Genomic DNA, 17,592 nt, shown 5'->3' on the forward strand with positions numbered 1-17,592 from the left:
AGAAAAATTGAGCGTGCAAAACTATTCACCCCCCAAAGTCAATAATTACAGCTACAAGTATCTTGGGGTATGTCTCTATAAGACATATCTCTGGAAGACTGAAACAGGTTTCCCTCAAATACTTAGTTAAACAAACAAGAAATAAGACAAAAAAACAAACTTGTTGGCCGCAGATCGGCAGTTCCAGAGGCTGCCTGAGACCTGGAACTCCACGTGGGTCGTGCGCGCTGGGACCACCAGGTTAGAGTAGATTTTTGCCCATTCTTCAAGGCAAAACTGCTCCAGCTCCTTCAAGTTGGATGAGTTCCGCTGGTGTACAGCAATCTTTAAGTCAGCAATCTTTAAGTCAATCTTTAAGTCAAAAATCCCTAAGCATACTGTTAAGCAACACTCAAGTGGTTTAAGGGGAAACATTTAAATGTCTTGGAATGGCCTAGTCAAAGCCCAGACCTCAATCCAATTGAGAATCTGTGGTATGACTTAAAGATTGCTGTACACAAGTGGTTTAAGGGGAAACATTTAAATGTCTTGGAATGGCCTAGTCAAAGCCCAGACCTCAATCCAATTGAGAATCTGTGGTATGACTTAAAGATTGCTGTACACCAGCGGAACTCATCCAACTTGAAGGAGCTGGAGCAGTTTTGCCTTGAAGAATGGGCAAAAATCCCAGTGGCTAGATGTGCCAACCTGTTTCAGTCTTCCAGAGATTTGAGACTGGGATGGAGGTTCACCTTCCAGCAGGAAAATTACCCTAAGCATACTGTTAAGCAACACTCAAGTGGTTTAAGGGGAAACAAATTGCTTGTTTGTTTAACTAGTGTCTCAGTACAACAGTTTGATTTGTTTGATCTTAGCTGGCTACATAGCCGTCTTTGTATCCAAGATAATTGTGTAGTCTAGAGTAATTGTCGAGGTTACCTAGCCAGTTAGAGGTTACCTAGCCAGCTACACTTTCAAACAAAGTCAACAACGCAGCCACTGCTAGCTAGCCTATTTCACCAGCCAGCAGTACTATATCATTTTAGTCAATAAGATTTTTTGCAACGTAAGCTTAACTTTCTGAACATTCGAGACGTGTAGTCCACTTGTCATTCCAATCTCCTTTGCATTAGCGTAGCCTCTTCTGTAGCCTGTCAACTATGTGTCTGTCTATCCCTGTTCTCTCCTCTCTGCACAGACCATACAAACGCTTCACACCGCGTGGCCGCTGCTACTCTAACCTGGTGGTCCCAGCGCGCACGACCCACGTGGAGTTCCAGGTCTCAGGCAGCCTCTGGAACTGCCGATCTGCGGCCAACAAGGCAGAGTTCATCTCAGCCTATGCTTCCCTCCAGTCCCTCGACTTCTTGGCACTGACGGAAACATGGATTACCACTGATAACACTGCTACTCCTACTGCTCTCTCCTCGTCTGCCCACGTGTTCTCGCACACCCCGAGAGCTTCTGGTCAGCGGGGTGGTGGCACTGGGATCCTCATCTCTCCCAAGTGGACATTCTCTCTTTCTCCCCTGACCCATCTGTCTATCGCCTCCTTTGAATTCCATGCTGTCACAGTTACCAGCCCTTTCAAGCTTAACATCCTTATCATTTATCGCCCTCCAGGTTCCCTTGGAGAGTTCATCAATGAGCTTGACGCCCTGATAAGTTCCTTTCCTGAGGATGGCTCACCTCTCACAGTTCTGGGTGACTTTAACCTCCCCACGTCTACCTTTGACTCATTCCTCTCTGCCTCCTTCTTTCCACTCCTCTCCTCTTTTGACCTCACCCTCTCACCTTCCCCCCCTACTCACAAGGCAGGCAATACGCTTGACCTCATCTTTACTAGATGCTGTTCTTCCACTAATCTCATTGCAACTCCCCTCCAAGTCTCCGACCACTACCTTGTATCCTTTTCCCTCTCGCTCTCATCCAACACTTCCCACACTGCCCCTACTCGGATGGTATCGCGCCGTCCCAACCTTCGCTCTCTCTCCCCCGCTACTCTCTCCTCTTCCATCCTATCATCTCTTCCCTCTGCTCAAACCTTCTCCAACCTATCTCCTGATTCTGCCTCCTCAACCCTCCTCTCCTCCCTTTCTGTATCCTTTGACTCTCTATGTCCCCTATCCTCCAGGCCGGCTCGGTCCTCCCCTCCTGCTCCGTGGCTCGACGACTCATTGCGAGCTCACAGAACAGGGCTCCGGGCAGCCGAGCGGAAATGGAGGAAAACTCGCCTCCCTGCGGACCTGGCATCCTTTCACTCCCTCCTCTCTACATTCTCCTCTTCTGTCTCTGCTGCTAAAGCCAATTTCTACCACTCTAAATTCCAAGCATCTGCCTCTAACCCTAGGAAGCTCTTTGCCACCTTCTCCTCCCTCCTGAATCCTCCTCCCCCTCCTCCCCCCTCCTCCCTCTCTGCTGATGACTTCGTCAACCATTTTGAAAAGAAGGTCGACGACATCCGATCCTCGTTTGCTAAGTCAAACGACACCGCTGGTTCTGCTCACACTGCCCTACCCTGTGCTTTGACCTCTTTCTCCCCTCTCTCTCCAGATGAAATCTCGCGTCTTGTGACGGCCGGCCGCCCAACAACCTGCCCGCTTGACCCTATCCCCTCCTCTCTTCTCCAGACCATTTCCGGAGACCTTCTCCCTTACCTCACCTCGCTCATCAACTCATCCTTGACCGCTGGCTACGTCCCTTCCGTCTTCAAGAGAGCGAGAGTTGCACCCCTTCTGAAAAAACCTACACTCGATCCCTCCGATGTCAACAACTACAGACCAGTATCCCTTCTTTCTTTTCTCTCCAAAACTCTTGAACGTGCCGTCCTTGGCCAGCTCTCCTGCTATCTCTCTCAGAATGACCTTCTTGATCCAAATCAGTCAGGTTTCAAGACTAGTCATTCAACTGAGACTGCTCTTCTCTGTGTCACGGAGGCGCTCCGCACTGCTAAAGCTAACTCTCTCTCCTCTGCTCTCATCCTTCTAGACCTATCGGCTGCCTTTGATACTGTGAACCATCAGATCCTCCTCTCCACCCTCTCCGAGCTGGGCATCTCCGGCGCGGCCCACGCTTGGATTGCGTCCTACCTGACAGGTCGCTCCTACCAGGTGGCGTGGCGAGAATCTGTCTCCGCACCACGTGCTCTCACCACTGGTGTCCCCCAGGGCTCTGTTCTAGGCCCTCTCCTATTCTCGCTATACACCAAGTCACTTGGCTCTGTCATGTCCTCACATGGTCTCTCCTATCATTGCTATGCAGACGACACACAATTAATCTTCTCCTTTCCCCCCTCTGATAACCAGGTGGTGAATCGCATCTCTGCATGTCTGGCAGACATATCAGTGTGGATGACGGATCACCACCTCAAGCTGAACCTCGGCAAGACGGAGCTGCTCTTCCTCCCGGGGAAGGACTGCCCGTTCCATGATCTCGCCATCACGGTTGACAACTCCATTGTGTCCTCCTCCCAGAGTGCTAAGAACCTTGGCGTGATCCTGGACAACACCCTGTCGTTCTCAACTAACATCAAGGCGGTGACCCGTTCCTGTAGGTTCATGCTCTACAACATTCGCAGAGTACGACCCTGCCTCACGCAGGAAGCGGCGCAGGTCCTAATCCAGGCACTTGTCATCTCCCGTCTGGATTACTGCAACTCGCTGTTGGCTGGGCTCCCTGCCTGTGCCATTAAACCCCTACAACACATCCAGAACGCCGCAGCCCGTCTGGTGTTCAACTTTCCCAAGTTCTCTCACGTCACCCCGCTCCTCCGCTCTCTCCACTGGCTTCCAGTTGAAGCTCGCATCCGCTACAAGACCATGGTGCTTGCCTACGGAGCTGTGAGGGGAACGGCACCTCCGTACCTTCAGGCTCTGATCAGGCCCTACACCCAAACAAGGGCACTGCGTTCATCCACCTCTGGCCTGCTCGCCTCCCTACCTCTGAGGAAGTACAGTTCCCGCTCAGCCCAGTCAAAACTGTTCGCTGCTCTGGCACCCCAATGGTGGAACAAACTCCCTCACGACGCCAGGTCAGCGGAGTCAATCACCACCTTCCGGAGACACCTGAAACCCCACCTCTTTAAGGAATACCTAGGATAGGATAAAGTAATCCTTCTAACCCCCCCCCCCCTTAAAAGAGTTAGATGCACTATTGTAAAGTGGTTGTTCCACTGGATATCATAAGGTGAATGCACCAATTTGTAAGTCGCTCTGGATAAGAGCGTCTGCTAAATGACTTAAATGTAAATGACTTAAATGTAAGAATGTCCCTGTATTTTGCGCCATCCATCATTCCTTCAATTCCTACCCGTTTCCCAGTCCCTGCCGATGAAAAACATCGCCACAGCATGATGCTGCCACCACCATGTTTCACTATGGGGATGGTATTCTCAGGGTGATTTGAGGTGTTGGGTTTGCACCAGACATTGCGTTTTCCTAAATTTTAGTCTCATCTGACCAGAGTACCTTCTTCCATATGTTTAGGGAGTCTCCCACCTGCCTTTTGGCGAACACCAAACGTGTTTGCTTATTTTTCCATTAAGCAATGGCTTTTTGCTGACACTCTTCCATAAAGCCCAGCTCTGTGGAGTGTACGGCTTAAAGTGTTCCTATGGACAGATACTCCAATCTCTGCTGTGGAGCTTTGCAGCTCTGATTAATGCCCTCCTTGCCTGGTCCGTGAGTTTTGGTGGGCGGCCCCCTCTTGGCAGGTTTGCTGTGGTGCCATATTCTATCCATTTTTTAATAATGCTCCGTGGGATGTTCAAGGTTTCAGATATTTTTTTATAACCCAACGCTGATCTGTACTTCTCCACAACTTTGTCCCTGACCTGTTTGGAGAGCTCCTTGGTCTTCATGGTGCCGCTTGCTTGGTGGTGCCCCTTGCAGATTCTGGGACCTTTCAGAACAGGTGTATATATACACTGAGATCATGTGAAAGATCATGTGACACTTAAAGTCCACCTGCGTGCAATCTAACTAATTGTGTGACTACTGAAGGTTATTGATGGTACCAGATCTTATTTAGGGGCTTCATAACAAAGGGGGTGAATACATATGCATGCACCACTTTTCTCTTTTTTTTTAATTATTTCACCAATTTGGACTATTTTGTGTATGTCCATTACATAAAATCCAAAGAACAATCCATTTAAATTACAGGTTGTAATGCAACAAAATAGGAAAAACGCCAAGAGGGATGAATACTTTTGCAAGGCACTGTACCCAAGAGAAAAAGACGTGCAAAAAGACCATTGAAGACAGGCTCTTTATGTAAGACCTGTGTGATGAGCTTTGAAAAAGTGACAATTCGCAATCCATTTGGGGTATTGCTATCTTTTTCCACTATTGGAGGACCAAAAGTATCTCAGAGGAGCACCCAATTGCCACTGAAACTTCTGGTAGCACTTCCATGCCTGTATTTATCCGACATGTCTAAGTTAAGGTATGGTGTGTATAGGTACCTGCGGTAGCGGATGGCAGGGTACTCCTTCAGGGTGTCACAGAGGGTGGCGATCTGCTCTGCCAGAGTCTCCATCATTCTGTCTTTATTCCCATCTCCAACTGGACTGTAGAACAAGTGCAGGGAGCTGGGATCGTCCAGGGAAAATACCTAGAATAGTGAAGGGAGGGGAAAGGCATGAGGGAGTGAGACCGAGAGCTTACAATTACTGGTCATTTTCACAGGATACTCCTTAGAGCGATCAAACTACCATAAAATGTGTCGTTTTCAATGGGAGGTGGCAATATGAGACTTTTGCCAATTTGGCCATGCGACCAGAGTTGAGTGAAGTTCAAAGAAGGTGCTGTAGGTAGGTACCCACCTGGGATTCGTACGGCAGAAAAGCCACGTTGATCTCCTTCAGAGTCTTGATGACTCTGGCAACTCTGGACCTCCCAATGTCAGCAAACAGAGCATCTGGGCAATCTGCAGGATAGGTGATTGGCACAAAACCAACAGTTACTTAGAATTATTTTAAAACATTCATGCTTTTAGTCAATTTACAAGGTTCATCTCATTAAGATTTCGAATCTCCTTTTGAGACATGACAAAACACTAAATGTTTTGTATCAGACGAGGGAAGAGTAGTTTTGATGAAGTTTTATAACACTTTAAAACAAACGGTCTTACTGTCTGTAAAGAAGATGTGCGCCGCTTTGTAGGTGAAAGCAATCTCTTTGAAGTCATTGATAAGAGCATGAACCGACTGAGAACATCCGCACACACACACAGGTGAGAAAAAGAGGAAGATGAAGAGCGTGAGATGGCTTTACAGCAATACAGGATATGGCAGTTGATGACAGTAAAGTGGGAATGACAGGGGAAACACTTCTCACCTTCTTTGAAGGAGAGATCAGATAAATGGCCTCCAGGCTGGAGATGGGTTCCCTGCGCTTGTTGATGTCCTCCACAACTGTGGGAGGAAAAAGAAGATAAGTTAGTCACTGTACATCCTAACTGAAGAACACCTACACAGACACTCACTTCCTCACACTATGACCCATACCGGGCGTTCAAATAGTTTTTCTTTCAAATACTGTTTAATTGAGCCTGTCTCGAGTGCCAGATGGGAGGGGTTGGGTTTATACTTTTGGGGCTATTTATTCCATTGCACCAGACAAGCTCAGTCAAGCACAGCTTAAGTATTTGAAAAAAACAAAACACTGTTTGAACCCAGGTCTACTCTGACCCTAGTTTAGAATGATGCCTGGGGTGTCCCTTGATATAATAAATAGTTGTTGACAAATACAAGTCTATCCCACTGGCCATCCAATCCCAACACTTACTAGTCACCCCCTCTGCCATGATATCTGACATCTTGCAGCAGGAGGACAGGATTCGCATGCTGATGTGGTCCACAATGAGCACCTGAACAAACAGAGATGGCCGTTATCAATTAATATTCAATTGATCATTAGGCTATCATGATAGACAATTTGACAGAGTCAGACATGATGTATTTTGACCTGGATCTTTTCAGAGCAACACTAAATACTTTTTACAATACCTTCCATTCTCCATCCTTCTTCACACTTTTGATAACTCCATTCAGGATTTCTTAAGAGATGAGGAAAGACAGAGGAAGTATGAAATATTACAGTACCAAAACTGAAATGTGTCCAACAACTCAGTTGCATTTTAGAGTTAGAATGCGTAGTGGTGTTTATTTTACCTGGGGGCAGTCATAGACCGTCATAGACAACAGTAGTCTAGGGTCTGGAATCTGTTTTTTTTCCTGGTTCCATACAGAGATCTCTTAAAGTTGACCCAATTGATCTATGTTTTTTCAGATGGCATTTGTTAGCCAGTGTCAAACAGTAACTAATTGGGTAGTAAAAGGCAAAGGAACTTACACAGGTAGTAGGTACACATTGTCTTCCTTCACATGCATAGTTGATCACAAGGCAACCCACAATCAACTAGCTACACCCAACTTGACCTACTGTTCCAATCACTGCTTCTTTAATAAAGTCACCAAAATGCAAGGGAACGTTGTAAAAATATGACCCAGGATGACAGCCTCACGCCCAAAACTTCCCACCCTCCTGACCAACGCATTCAATGCTTCCTTCAATACCCCTCACTGAGTAAACAGTTTGACCGCATCATTAAAAATAATATATATATATATATATTTTTTTAAACACTGGCACATCTTGAGCACTGATCCACAACTGGAAAATACGTTTAAAGGAACCCGAGGGTAGGTCTTCAGACGCGCCCCCAACATCAGGCAAATGGTGGTGGGGTCTGATCTTCCACCAGTGCCACGTAGTATCTTTCTAGACAATGTGCCGGACAGTAACTATAGATGTGACGGATGTACCCAGTGTAACTTTACAAACAAATGCAAAATTATCCAATTACTGTGAAGGCCATTAAGATTAAGGGCATCATCACGTTCGAAAAAAATGTGATATACCTGATCAGGTGTATGTGTGGTCTATGCAATGTAGGAAAAACAAACAAGGATAGCAGAACACAGCAGTAATATCAGGACCCTTGACCAGAGAAAGCCTTTGGCTGCACATTTCATGGTGACTCGTCACAACATTAGCTCTTTGAGATACATTGGCATCGAACATGTTGAGACTCCTAGGATGGGGGGCAGATACTGATAATCTATTATTGAGAAGAGTATTGGAGTCACCGTTTGTGTACCATGTCTGAACCAGGAGTTTGATATCAGACCATTTCTTACATGAATGCCATTTTGATTTGTCTTGCCTTCCAGGTCATCTACTTGGTAATTTTGTAAATATATATTATTTTCTGGTACTACTACATGTACCCATCTCATTGTTATTAAATTATTAGAGATAAATTGTTTTGCATCCACCATGCGTCATGTCCGCAATGGTCATGCGAGGTGAAATATGTATATTTTGGGATGTGAGCACTCAGTTTGTTCGACATGTTGAGGATCCGTTTCGAATTGAAACTTTGTCAATAAAGCAGTGAATTGGGAGCTTTAACAGTGTGCGGGACTCCTTGTTCTTTAGTATTCTTCATTAGCCCAGCACCTATGTTTTTAAGGATGTACGTATGACCACAAACTTTTAAGTCAGCAAAACTCTCACATTTTAGAGCCTACTTGAAATACTACTACTAGTGATAAGGCATGGGTGGGTATAATTTGTGGAACGTTCCAACAGGAATCCGTTCCAAAAACTCCGTAAATATCAAGGTTGCCAACAAAAAACGCATACAGTCGTATAACAGTAGAATGACATACCGGGTAGGGAGTGAGCTATGTAATTACGTGTTTCACTCTCCACGTTTATTCGGAAAAATGTCTCTTCGTTCTGCTAGCCTCCACCATTTCTCGTTCGTTGGTTTAGTTATTATTTCCGGTGTTCCTGCATTTGCCGGTGAACTCTGTTGCGCCTCAATTAGGGAATCGCTGTGGTTGAAATGTAACTAATGACCGCTAGTCCCAGTATTTTTGTAGCTAGGTGGCTTGTACACAATTGTTACCGATGATACTGTATATACCTACTCTTACTACAGAAACATGCATTTTGCCAAGTTCTCTCTGTGTTAATCCTGTTTCCCAAATATAGCAGGTAACTTGTGTCTGTCGATGTTGTTGAGTTCATCTTGCCTAGTTAAATAAAGATTAAATAAATTAGAACATTTAAAATATATACTTTGACCTATTTCAGGTAACCCCAAGATGCTTGATTCACTACACCTGCTTTTGAATAACTTTCCAGTCGTTTTTGCTTTACATTCCGACTTTTGAACGTCTGTTTATTGGACATATATATTAGTGTCTAATAAAAAAGAGCAACTTATGTAAAGCATCCTATCTGTTTTAAGGTTATAGTGTGTGTGTGTAGTGTAGGTCCTCTTGATGTCCACTAGGTGTCAGCACAGCTTCAATAATGTCACACCAGGTTCACAACATGTTTTCATGTGTCACAAATCAAATTGTATTTGTCACATGCGCCGAATACTACATGTGTAGACCTTGCAGTGAAATGCTGAAATTAAGCCCTTAACCAACAATTTAGTTGTAAGAAAAATAAGAAATAAAAGTAACAAATAATTAAAGATCAGCAGTAAAATAAAAACAGCGAGCCTATATACATGGGGTACCGGTACAGAGTCAATGTGTCGGGGCACCTGTTAGTCGAGGTAATTGAGGTGTTCCTTTCAAGTCCAGTGGTGTAAATTACTTAACAAAAATGTATTTAAACTACTCCACTACATTCCGTTTATATCTGTTTTTTTTTGTATCTGTACTTTTACTCTTTCTGTTTCTTTACAACATTATATTTTACTTCACCACATTTCTAAAGAAAATAATATTTTTTTTACTCCATACAGTTTCCCTGGCACCCAAAAGTACTTTTTGCATTTTGAATGCTAAGCCGGACAGGAAAATGGTCCAATTCACACACTTATCAAGAGAACATCCCTACTGCCTCTGATCTAGCAGACTCACTAAACACATGCTTCGTTTGTAAATTATGAGTGTTCCCATGGCTATTTCTTAAATAAAAATACAAGAGAATTGTGCTGTCTGGTTGGCTTAATATATGGAAGGTCAAATCATTTATACTTTTACCACTGATACTTAAGTATCTTTTAGCAATGACATTTACTTAGTATTTTACTGGGTGACTTTTACTTGAGACATTTTCTATTAACATATCTTTACTTTTACTCAAGTATGACAATTGGGTACTTTTTCAACCACTGTTCAAGACGTTTAGCACCCAATATCCAACATTCACTTGGTGGCTTGAAGTAGGAGTGCTGAACTAGGATCTGTTTAGCATTTGTGAGTAGAATGAATAACATTACTTTGACGGGGGGTGGGGGGTAGTGATTCCAGTTCAGCACTCTTAGCCTGAGACATTTCATAAATGCGTACAGAGGAGCACTTTTTTACAATCAGCTTTGCCTAGATCATTCTGACTCAGTTGTCTCTGGAATAAGATTATATGGACAGGGGTGGGTTTGATCATAGATCAGCACTCCTACTCAACACCAGTTGCTGTACCCTAACATTTTATAATCCAATTTCCCTTGCTGTCTATGTCCTTCCGGAACCCCACCTCAACATTGTTCTGTCAAGGCAACAAAAGCAAGTTGGCATGCTCTTGAAAGGAATTTAACTCACAACCTCTCCTTTGGGAATTCACCACCATAACTACTACTACAACTATTTTTAAACTATCTTAACATGTGGCTTTCTTCAGGGGGACCAAGACTAGGAACACCTTTGAATGGTCTACAAAGAATGGCCCCAGGTAAAAGTTGGCTTATACAGAGTATGGTTGTATTGTTACTCCACAGCATAGTATGTTATCACAACTCTATTGAAATTACATTTGAAACAAGGTGTCACTTCATTCTTGCTATTTGATGGGAACTAGCCCCTTTTCCCCTACATACCTCTTGTTTGCTCTTTCAGGCCCACAAAGGCAACACGAAAGAAGTTGCTACATTAACTGTTTCTCTGGGATTTGAACTCTCAAACTCTGGCTTGGGAAGCATCCACCATGGTTCGGGAAGCAGACGTCATAACCACTACTCTAGCAGACAGACATAGACTAAATATTAAGGGGTACATGAAAATGCACACATCAAAGACAACATTTCAGAGGTTGGAGAATGGCGTGGGGGCTTGTACTTCTTGGGTCCACCAACCGTTCCTCAATCTTCTTCTGATGATTACAAACATAGATTATGAATCTTCAAAACCTACACTATAGGATGGATGTGTTTAGGAACGGGGGACGAAATTCAAAAGGGACGTGTTTCCAATTACCAGCAAATAAACCCTAGAAATGTTAATTAAAAATCTTAATATTGGAACTTTGTCACTTCATTTGCCTACTACTGTCTATAAGCTATCATGACATGTGGGTTTTTTCTTGGGGACAAGGTATCGGAACGCTTTTGAATGGTCTACAAAGCATGCCCCCAGGTCAAAGTTGGCTTTTTGCAGACATTGTTACTCCACGACATAGTATGTTATCACAACTCTATTAAAAGGACATTCTATACAAGGTGTCACTTCAGTCCTTCTATTTGATGGGAAATAGCCCCTACCCCCCTACACACCTCAAGTTAGCTCTTTCATGCCAACAAAAGGCAACATCAGAAATGTCTCTCTAAAAATTGCTCTCCTCAGATTTGAACTCTCAATCTCTGGTATGGGGAGCAAACACCATAACCACTACTCTACCAGACAGACAGAGAATAATTGTTAAGGGCTACTTCAAAATGCACACATCAAAGACAACATTTCAGAGGTTGGAGAATGGCGTGGGGGCTTGTACTTCTTGGGTCCACCAACCGTTCCTCAATCTTCTTCTGATGATTACAAACATAGATTATGAATCTTCAAAACCTACACTATAGGATGGATGTGTTTAGGAACGGGGGACGAAATTCAAAAGGGACGTGTTTCCAATTACCAGCAAATAAACCCTAGAAATGTTATTTAAAAATCTTAATATTGGAACTTTGTCACTTCATTTGCCTACTACTGTCTATAAGCTATCATGACATGTGGGTTTTTTCTTGGGGACAAGGTATCGGAACGCTTTTGAATGGTCTACAAAGCATGCCCCCAGGTCAAAGTTGGCTTTTTGCAGACAAGGTTTGTATCAAATGCAAATGAAGGTTTATTGTTACTCCATGACATAATCTGATACCACAACACTATTGAAATGACATTCTTTACAATGTGACTTGAGTCTTTCACTATTTTTTAGCCCTTCCTCTGACACCGCCTAGTATATACAGTAGGTCCTGGATGGCAGGAAGCTTCTACCCAGTGATGTACTCGGACATAAGCAATCAAATTTTATTCATAAATCCCTTACAACATCAGCCTATGTCACAAAGTGATATACAGAAACCCAGCCTAAAACCCCAAAACAGCAAGCAATGCAGATGCACGGTGGCTAGGTAAAACTCCCTAGAAAGGCAGGAACCTAGGAAGTAACCTTGAGAGGAACCAGACTCTGAGGGGTGGCCAGTCCTCTTCTGGCTGTGCCGGGTGGAGATTATAACAGAACATGGCCAGTCCTCTTCTGGCTGTGCCGGGTGGAGATTATAACAGAACATGGCCAAACGTTAATAGATTACCAGCAGGCTCAAATGATAATATTCACAGTGGTTCTAGAGGGTGAAACAGGTCAGCACCTCAAGAGTAAATGTCAGGTCCGGGATAAGGTAGCACGTCCGGTGAACACGTCAGGGTTCCATAGCCGCAGGCAGAACAGTTTAAACTGGAGCAGCAGCACGACCAGGTGGACTGGGGACAGTGTGATCAGGCCAGGTAGTCCTGAGGCATGGTCCCAGGGCTCAGGTCCTCCGGGATAGAAGGGAGAGGGAGAGAGTGAATTAGAGGGAGCATACTTAAATTCACACAGGACACCAGATAAGACAGGATAAATACTCCAGGTATAACTGACTGACCCTAACCCCCCTACACAAACTATTGCAACGTAAATACTGGGGCCTGAGACAGAAGTGATCGGGAGACACTGTGGCCCCGTCCGACGATACACCCTCAGTAGCGCCTTACGGTCCGATGCCGGGCAGTTTCCATACCAGGCGGTGATGCAACCGGTCAGGATGCTCTTGATGGTGCAGGGGTATATTTGAGGATCTGGGGACCCATGTTTTCAGTTTCCTGAGGGGGGAAAGGTGTTTTCATGCCCTCTTCACAACTGTGTTGGTTTGTTTTGACTATGATAGTTCGTTGGGGATGTGGACACCAAGGAACCTGAAATTCTCAACTTCAGGCCTGTCCATGTTAATGGGGTCATATTCTGCCCTCCTTTTCCTATAGTCCACTATCATCTCCTTTTGTCTTGCTCACGTTGAGGGAGAGGTTGTTGTCCTTGCACCACACTGCCAGGTCTCTTACCTCCTCCCTATAGGCTGTCTCATCGTTTTCGGTGATCATGCCTAACACTGTTGTCATCTGCAAACGTAATGGTGTTGGAGTTGTGCTTTGCCATGCAGTCATGGGTGAACAGGGAGTACAGGAGGGGACTAAGCACTCACCCCTGAGTGGCCTTAGTGTTGACGATCAGCGTGCCAGATGTGTTGTTGCCTACCCTTACCAACTGGGGGCTGCCCGTCAGGAAGTCCAGGATCCAGTTGCAGAGAGAGGTGTTGAGTACCAGGGTCCTTTGCTTAGTGATCAGCATTGTTGGCACTATGGTGTTGAATGTTGAGCTGTAGTCAATCAACAGCATTCTCAGAGGTTATCCTTTTGTCCAGATGTGAAAGGGTAGTGTGGAGTACAATAGAGATTGCATCATCTGTGGATCTGTTGGGGTAGTATGGCAATTGGAGTGGGTCTAGGGTTTCCGGCATGATTGCTTTATGTTAGCCATTACTAGCCTTTCAAAGGACTTCATGGCTACCAATGTGAGTGCTACGATGCGGTAGTTATTTAGGCAAGTTACCTTTGCTTTCTTCGGCACAGGGACTATGGTGGTCTGTTTGAAACATGCAGGTATTACAGACTCGGTCAGGGAGAGGTGGAAAATGTCAGTGAAGACACTTGCCTGGTAATCAGTCTGGCCCCGCCTCTTTGGGAATGTTTACTTGTTTTAAGGTCTTGCGCACATCGCCTATGGAGAGCGTGATCAGACATTCTTCCGGAGCAGCTGGTGCTCACATGCATGCTTCAGTGTTGCTTTGCTCGAAGCGAGCATAAAAGGCTTTTAGCTCATCTGGTAGGCTCTCATCACTGAGCAGCTTGTGGCTGGATTTCCCTTTGTAGTCATGAATATTTTTCAAGCCCTTCCACATCCAACAAGCATCACAGCCGGTGTAGTAGGATTCAATCTTAGTCCTGTATTTACGCTTCAGGAGGTGTCTCTGACTTTTCTTGAATGGGCCAGCCAAAACCCTGACTTGAACCCAATCTAACATCTCTGGAGAGACCTGAAAATAGCTGTGCAGCAACGTTCTCCATCGAAATTGACAGAGCTTGAGGATCTACAGAGAAGAATGGGAGAAATTCCCCAAATACAGGTGTGGCAAGCTTGTAGCATCAGACACAAGGCTGTAATCACTGCCAAAGCTGTTTCAACAAAGTATTGAGTAAAGGGTCTGAATACCTATGTAAATTTAATCACATTTTGATTTAATAAATTTGAAATAATTTCTTAATGTCACACCCTGATCTGTTTCACCTTTCTTGTGATTGTCTCCACCCCCTCCAGGTGTCACTTATTATCCCTAGTGTATATATATATTGTCTTGTATGCATTTCAAGGCAACCAGCATTTTCCCTTACTCCTGCTTCTATTCTCTTTTGCTAGTCCTCACGTTTTCTGGACTCCGTACCCGCCTGCCTGCCCTTACCTCAAGCCTGCCTGCCACTCTGTACCTCCTGGACTCTGAACTGGTTGACATTTTGCCTTTCCACGACCATTCTCTTACCTAGCGCTTTTGGATTGTTTAATAAATATCAAGACTCAAACCATCTCTCTCCCATGTCTGCATCTAGGTCTCGCCTTGCTCTTATACTAAACCTGCTTTTGCTTTTACATTGTTTGCTATTGTGTGTATATTGGTGAGAACCAATGTCATCAATTGTAGAAGGCTGTAACGTAAATAAATGTCAAACAAGTCAAGGGGTCTGAATACTTCCCGAAGCACAGTAAAAATATATAAGTCACCTTGTACCAAATATTTTTTTTACCATATAGTTAAATTCAGAAATGGTAGGTTGAGACTAATACAGTCAGGATAGTATAACTTATCCCATCATCCAACACAGTCTCACATTCAATTCGTGCATATATGTACAAAATGTATTTCAGCAGATTTCGTGCGTTTTTGTGCGTTTTCGTCTGGCTTAATTCGTGAGAAAAGACACGAATTGATGTGCTTCTTAATTCGTGCGAAAAGACACAAATTTAACCAGTAGGCTACACAAGCCTTTGCAACAACCATATAGACGCGATAATTAGTATTTCATTTTTGTTCTTCTTAATGGCTGATTCAACGTCATGAATATACAGAAATGTTGTCTTTGTTTAACCATGTTTTAAAATGTGTCGTTGTATGCCTATATGTACTGTTTTAGACTTGCTGAACAGAATTTGAGAAAAGACGCACATTTACGTGCGACTTAATTCGTGGGAAATATTGTTTTATTAATGCCAATGCTGTTTTCTGTGCTTGAATTCGCTTAATACTTTGGATATGGGTGCACTTGTAATCAGAACGCCTTTTCGTCATGTAGGCAACCATACACGATTTTCTTCATAACCCATTTAATATTTCGTGGAGCCTAAATTACACCATTTTCTTCATAATGCATGTATTACATGTTAATGTAAAATAATGAATTATGTTGACTTACACTTATGGCCTTTCCATACCTTAAGGGAACATTTTAGCACTCGCCATATGGTTAGTGAGAAACGCCACATTGCAAATGTACGGTCCCTTACTAGACGACCTGCAAGGTTTCTAAAATTCGCGGACGGCGTCGGGCCGTGCGCGGGGGAGAGATCTTTCAGGAAGTCATCAAACGAAATCTCTCGGACGTTCGGTTTCCGTTTTATAAAAATAACACATTTTGGTCATTTTTCCGCAGTCTCGGGAAATTCCCACCAGAGGGAAAATAAATAATATTGCAAATGCACAAGCACATTGCAAATGCATGTGGCCTTTTCTCCGAAACTGAAAATATTTCGAAGACGTAATGGACAGTTGGCCCCGAACAAGATGGCGTCGAGGCCTCAACACTTTTTGAGTTATGGCCATTTTTCTGGGATTAAAGGTCAAAAACGCAGTAGGGTGCTAATTTGACCGCTTCACGTCAAAGTACATAAGCATACGGTGTCAGGAAAAAAAGAACCAGACATTTATCTATCGTAATTTAAGAGAAATCGTACATCGACAAATTGGTAATGTTCACAAAAAGGAGTAAAAAAAAAAGTTACAGATCCAGTTGCAGTGTGTTCAGACGAACATTTTTTAAGTGGGTCTCGAAGCTCTGCCAGAATTCTGTGATTTTATGTGATTTTATGAAATAACACACACTCATTTAACCCTCTGTAAATAAGTCAGTTCTTAACATAAAGACTTAAAACTCAATATTATATAAGAGCCTACCCCAAGGAGGATATGTGTTCACTTTCAGCTTCCTATGTCAACCGGAAGTACCTTCAAATGGTGCCATAGGGTCAGTTTCGAAGGGTTAAAAAGGTCAGATCTGCCTCCCGGGTGGCGCAGTGGTCTAGGGCACTGCATTGCAGTACTAGCTGCGCCACCAGAGTCTCTGGGTTCGCGCCCGGGCTCTGACGCAGCCGGCCGCGACCGGGAGGTCCGTGGGGCGACGCACAATTGGCCTAGTGTCGTCCGGGTTAGGGAGGGTTTGGCCGGTAGGGATACCCTTGTCTCATCGCGCTCCGGCGACTCCTGTGGCGGGCCGGGCGCAGTGCGCGCTAGCCAAGGGGGCCAGGTGCACAGTGTTTCCTCCGACACATTGGTGAGGCTGGCTTCTGGTTTGGAGGCGCGCTGTGTTAAGAAGCAGTGCGGCTTGGTTGGGTTGTGCTTCGGAGGACGCGTGGCTTTCAACCTTCGTCTCTCCTGAGCCCATACGGGAGTTGTAGCGATGAGACAAGATAGTAATTACTAGCGATTGGATACCATGAAGAAAAGGGGATAAAAGGATGGAGTGAAAAAGTATGGTGCTTAAAGACACATGCCGTGCCGAGTTCAACGAGATGCCCCGCTTGACCGTAGCTCGCTCGGTCTGAGTGCAGCGACAGGGACAAGAAGAAGGACCCAAATGACCCTTTGACCTCAATTTCATATTGTTTTGCTTTGGGGAGACAGAGAGAGAACCGTTAAGGTTAGAAGCACAATTTGACCTCAGGAACGTTCCTAAGGTCCTCCCGATCTGTGCAAGCCCAACATTGACCGTGTGGCATTAACCCTTAACAGTTAAAAGAAGGTGTTTACATCAAACAGTTTACAATGACATGTCTCCCCATAGGAATACATTGCCTGCTCCCCTAAATTCAACCTGAAACCTATGTGGGTTAATAATGCCTTATGAACCTGTCTTCGATGACAATCCATCAGGCCACTATGAGGTCTACCTGT

The 17,592-nt window shown here is 44.4% G+C and overlaps 1 protein-coding gene across 2 annotated transcripts in view; it reads right to left on the reverse strand.

Annotated features, from left to right (window-relative positions):
• Positions 1–17,592, reverse strand: part of LOC139564814 (syntaxin-binding protein 2-like) — a 62,212-nt gene that overhangs the window by 18,665 nt on the left and 25,955 nt on the right. For both annotated transcript variants that reach the window (XM_071384658.1, XM_071384657.1), the window contains exons 2-7: positions 6,989–7,038; positions 6,768–6,849; positions 6,318–6,394; positions 6,112–6,187; positions 5,804–5,907; positions 5,444–5,592 (exon numbers count right to left, since the gene is read on the reverse strand). In XM_071384658.1, the coding sequence (XP_071240759.1) occupies positions 5,444–5,592; positions 5,804–5,907; positions 6,112–6,187; positions 6,318–6,394; positions 6,768–6,849; positions 6,989–7,038 (538 nt within the window). The remainder of the gene's footprint in view (positions 1–5,443; positions 5,593–5,803; positions 5,908–6,111; positions 6,188–6,317; positions 6,395–6,767; positions 6,850–6,988; positions 7,039–17,592) is intronic.

The sequence above is a fragment of the Salvelinus alpinus genome, chromosome 36, assembly GCF_045679555.1.
Source record: "Salvelinus alpinus chromosome 36, SLU_Salpinus.1, whole genome shotgun sequence".
In the NCBI taxonomy this organism is placed as follows: Eukaryota; Metazoa; Chordata; class Actinopteri; order Salmoniformes; family Salmonidae; genus Salvelinus; species Salvelinus alpinus.